At 33.2% G+C, this 4,110-nt stretch overlaps 1 protein-coding gene across 7 annotated transcripts in view; it reads right to left on the reverse strand.

The window, feature by feature from the left end:
- LOC106868934 (protocadherin beta-15) overlaps positions 1–4,110 on the reverse strand; it is a 165,989-nt gene that overhangs the window by 129,395 nt on the left and 32,484 nt on the right. For all 7 annotated transcript variants that reach the window (XR_008265537.1, XM_014914403.2, XM_014914402.2 and 4 more), the window contains exon 2: positions 435–2,901. Coding sequence is in view for 6 of the 7 variants with exons in the window: in XM_014914403.2 (XP_014769889.1) it covers positions 435–2,873 (2,439 nt within the window). In the remaining variant the exon portion in view is untranslated. The remainder of the gene's footprint in view (positions 1–434; positions 2,902–4,110) is intronic.

Raw genomic sequence — 4,110 nt, forward strand, 5'->3', positions numbered from 1 at the left:
ATAAATAAGTTAGTATTATTACCATTATTTGCACTAATAATAAGGTGGCTAGCAAGTTCACGCCTTTACCCTACCTAATCTTAAATTACGATATATATATATATATATATATATATATACACACACACACATATATTTATATGTGTATTTGTGTTTACATGTACATACTTCTACATATATTTGTATGTATATATATATTTTGATTTTTGTAATTCGAGACATTACTATAGTTTAGAAAAAAAGGGGAAATAATACAAATTATCCTTTGGTTAAATTGATTAAATGAAAGTTTTCATAATTTGTGATAAGTCACTTAACTAGTCTCACAGATTTTTAGCAACATGAAAGGTATTATTACATCAATCAATAGACATGTACCTAGTCAACTTCGAGAACAAGGAAAAGTAATTGAAAGAAATGTTAATAGTACTTACCTGCCTTGAGTCAGCTGTTCTGTTTTGAACTTGAATATGAGGTGAAGATCCTTTCCAACTCTGTCCTGGATTATAATCAGGTTGACAAACATGTCTAATAAGATTTGATTGAGTATTTCTTGCTTGTTGTTTTGGATCTGATAAAATTGCCACAGGAACATCATATTTTGGAGAGTCTTGTTCACAAACATATCCTGATGGTCTTCTCTCACCAACAAAGTCTTGGGCAGCACCATAATGGCTTTCTTTCTGATTTCTTTTATGTATTATGCATACAATCACAGAAACTACAATAGCAACAGAAACTATCACTGCTGCTACTACTATAATAATCATCAAGTTAATATGTATTCTGTTGTCTGATTCTGTGTCTTCAGCTGTGTACATTTTGGCTGTTGTATTGCTAACAGTTAGTGTCAAAGACAGTATAGTTGTTGCTGATAAAACTGGAGTACCACCATCTTTGACTGCTAATTTTAGATTATATGATCCAGCATCGTTTTGGTAAACTGTACGAGAGAAAGACAAAACTCCTGTGTAAGGGTTAACTGTAAATAACTGTTTGTCATTGCCTCCAAGTATTTCATATCTGAGGAAGGAATTTACATGACTGTCTCTATCAGAAGCTCTTAATGTTGTAATATCACTGTTACTCTGCGGATGGTAATGGACATCTAGATTGAAAGGATTAACACTAGGGAAAGTAAAATATGGTGCATTATCATTTTTATCCATAACTTCAACAACAACATTAGCTGTGTTGTTAAGATATGGTGTACCATTGTCTTTTACTAATACTTTAAATTTGTAAACATCTTGTCGCTCTCTATCTAAAGACTGAGTTGCTGAAATAAATCCAAAATCGGAAATTTTAAATGGTAAAATAATTCCTCTTTCATTAAATAAAGAAAAACTCAGCTGACCTCCTGACCCAAGATCTTCATCTGTAGCATTAACAAAACCTACAGGAAAATTTTGTTCTTCATTTTCATATGTTAAAAATTTGAAAGTATCTTTGGTAAATTGAGGCTGTATGTCATTGACATCTTTCACTTGGATGGAAAACTTTCTTTCAGTTCTTAAAGGGGGAGATCCTTTGTCTTCACAAATTATTGTGCTTTCAATACTACTTTCAGTTTCTCTGTTGATTAAATTCTTCACAACAATTTTGTATTTGTTTTTTCCAAGGCTTCTTAGCTGAAGTTTTTCATGCTGAAGGTCACATGATACTTCACTGTTTCTACCAATATCTTCATCGGTGACTTTAACAAATGCAATGAATCCTCCAACTTTGATTGCTTCAGACACCATTGCATTATTTTCTTTAGAGCGAGAAATAAAGTTCATGTCTATGACAGGGGCATTGTTCTGTTGGTTGATGACATAGACTAGAACAATGGCAGTGGAACTCAAAGGAGGATTTCCCCCATCAGTAGCTTCAACGAACAACTTGTAAACCTTTTTGGCTCTTTGCAGGAGACTCTTTTGCAAAAATATTTCGCCCGTGGCCTTGTTTAATTTAAAATAAATTTGGTCATTTTTTGATGTCTTAGAACCGAAATGATAAGAGACATTTCCATTCTGATCAATGTCTAAATCATTGGCAGTTAAATGTACAATAGGTATATTTTTCTGATGATTACTATTTATAGAAACATTGTAAATATTTTGGTTAAAGAGTGGAGAGTTATCATTTTCATCTTCAATCAATATCTTCACATTTAGAAAACTACTCTTTGGTGGTAATCCTTCATCTTCAGCGATAAGCTGAAGAACATAATTATCTTTTGTCTCTCGATCAACACCTTGTTCTAAAACAATTCCAAGTTTAGCACTACCATCCACTTTTTTAACAATCGATAGAATAAATGGTTCATTTCCTTGTTTTTTTAACTGATATTTGATCTGGGAATTTAGAACACCCACATCCCTATCAATAGCATTTGGAATTGGTTTACTTGTCCCTTTCTTATCAGCTTCAGAAAACTGAAGAACTATCTCTCTTGTGGGAAATTCAGGATAGTTATCATTAACATCTTCGATTATGATTTTCATTTCAAGTATTTTGATGAAAGCAAGCTGGTTCTGTACAGCAATGTCCACCATTTCAAAACATGGTGTGTTGTATTTACATAGTGACTCTGCATCTAATTTTTGAGCTGTATAGATTTCACCTGATTTGCTGATATTGAACAACTGGGAATTGCTGTCAGACTGCTTCTGGTGAAGCTGACTGAACCAAATTGCACTACGGTCTTTTATGGTAATTTTATCCAAGAGGTTTGTATCTGTAGCGAGGTCACCAACATAAATGCCTGGCCTCTGAGCCTCTTTAACACGGTATGACAGATCAAACCCATAAGACATAGTATTCAGTAGGAGGGCAACATATATTTTCACTAACATTTCTTTCTGTTGTAAAGGCATTGAATCAATCATTCATAAACAGGAATTACACTGAATTAATCTGAAATAGAAAGAAAACTTCTTTAAGGCTAAACTGCAATTTTCTGTGACAATCTATGTTTGGTCAATTACTAGACACAATGATAGTTCTGCATCTGTTTGCATTGATAATTTCTCTTCTATTCACAATTGCTATTTGTTAAACCAATATGATGGTGAAATTAAACCATTCTCTTAGTTGTCTTCTGTATTCACTGTTTCCTCAGGAATCTCCTGAGTACCATCTGATTTTGATGGCACTGAAATCACAAGCTTAGCAATGGACTTTATCTGATCTTGTCAGGGCTGTGTTATGTTAATTTATTCCTACAGTGATGTGTTTTCAGATTCTTTAATCTATGTTCTCCCTGCTTGTTTCTGATGCTTCTCAAGGGAACCAGAACAAAGTGTACTCACACACACACACACACACACACACACACACACACACACACACACACACACACACACACACACACACACACACACACACACACACACATTCACAAAAGCTAACATACATTCATAACACACTTAAAGATAGATACATACATATTAAATACATTTATACATATACATACTCACACACACACGTTCACTTCAATATATATATATATATATATATATACAAATTCACAAACACATATGTACATAGCACACAAATATATTGACTTAAATACAGACAAACAAATAAATGTACACACATAAATACACCCACATAACCACACACACAGTCACAGATTTACTTAAGTAGATTCATAGACATTCACAGACACACACAATTACATACATAACTTGTAGACATACTAACTCACACTGTCAAGCACATTCATACATATGTGTGTGTATCTACGTATATATATATGTATATATATTTTTCCTTTCTGTCTTCTCCTCTATTCTGCCTTCTACTGTCTCATTCTTCTCACCTCCTCTCTCTCTCTCTTTCTTTCTCTTTGACTCCTTGCTCTTATATATGTCACAACCTCAACTAACAGCATACACATACACACATATTCATGAACGCACACACACACACACACACACACACACACACATATACACACTCATATATACAAATATATATATGTGTGTGTATGTATAAAAATACACATACACACATATAACCACACATAATTTCTCTCTTCCATTCACATGCATGCATCGAATATTTCCATTTTTATTCACTGCAACATTCGTTTTATTTTTTAAGTTATATATTCACACACAC

The sequence above is a fragment of the Octopus bimaculoides genome, chromosome 14 (genome assembly GCF_001194135.2).
Source record: "Octopus bimaculoides isolate UCB-OBI-ISO-001 chromosome 14, ASM119413v2, whole genome shotgun sequence".
NCBI lineage: Eukaryota > Metazoa > Mollusca > Cephalopoda > Octopoda > Octopodidae > Octopus > Octopus bimaculoides.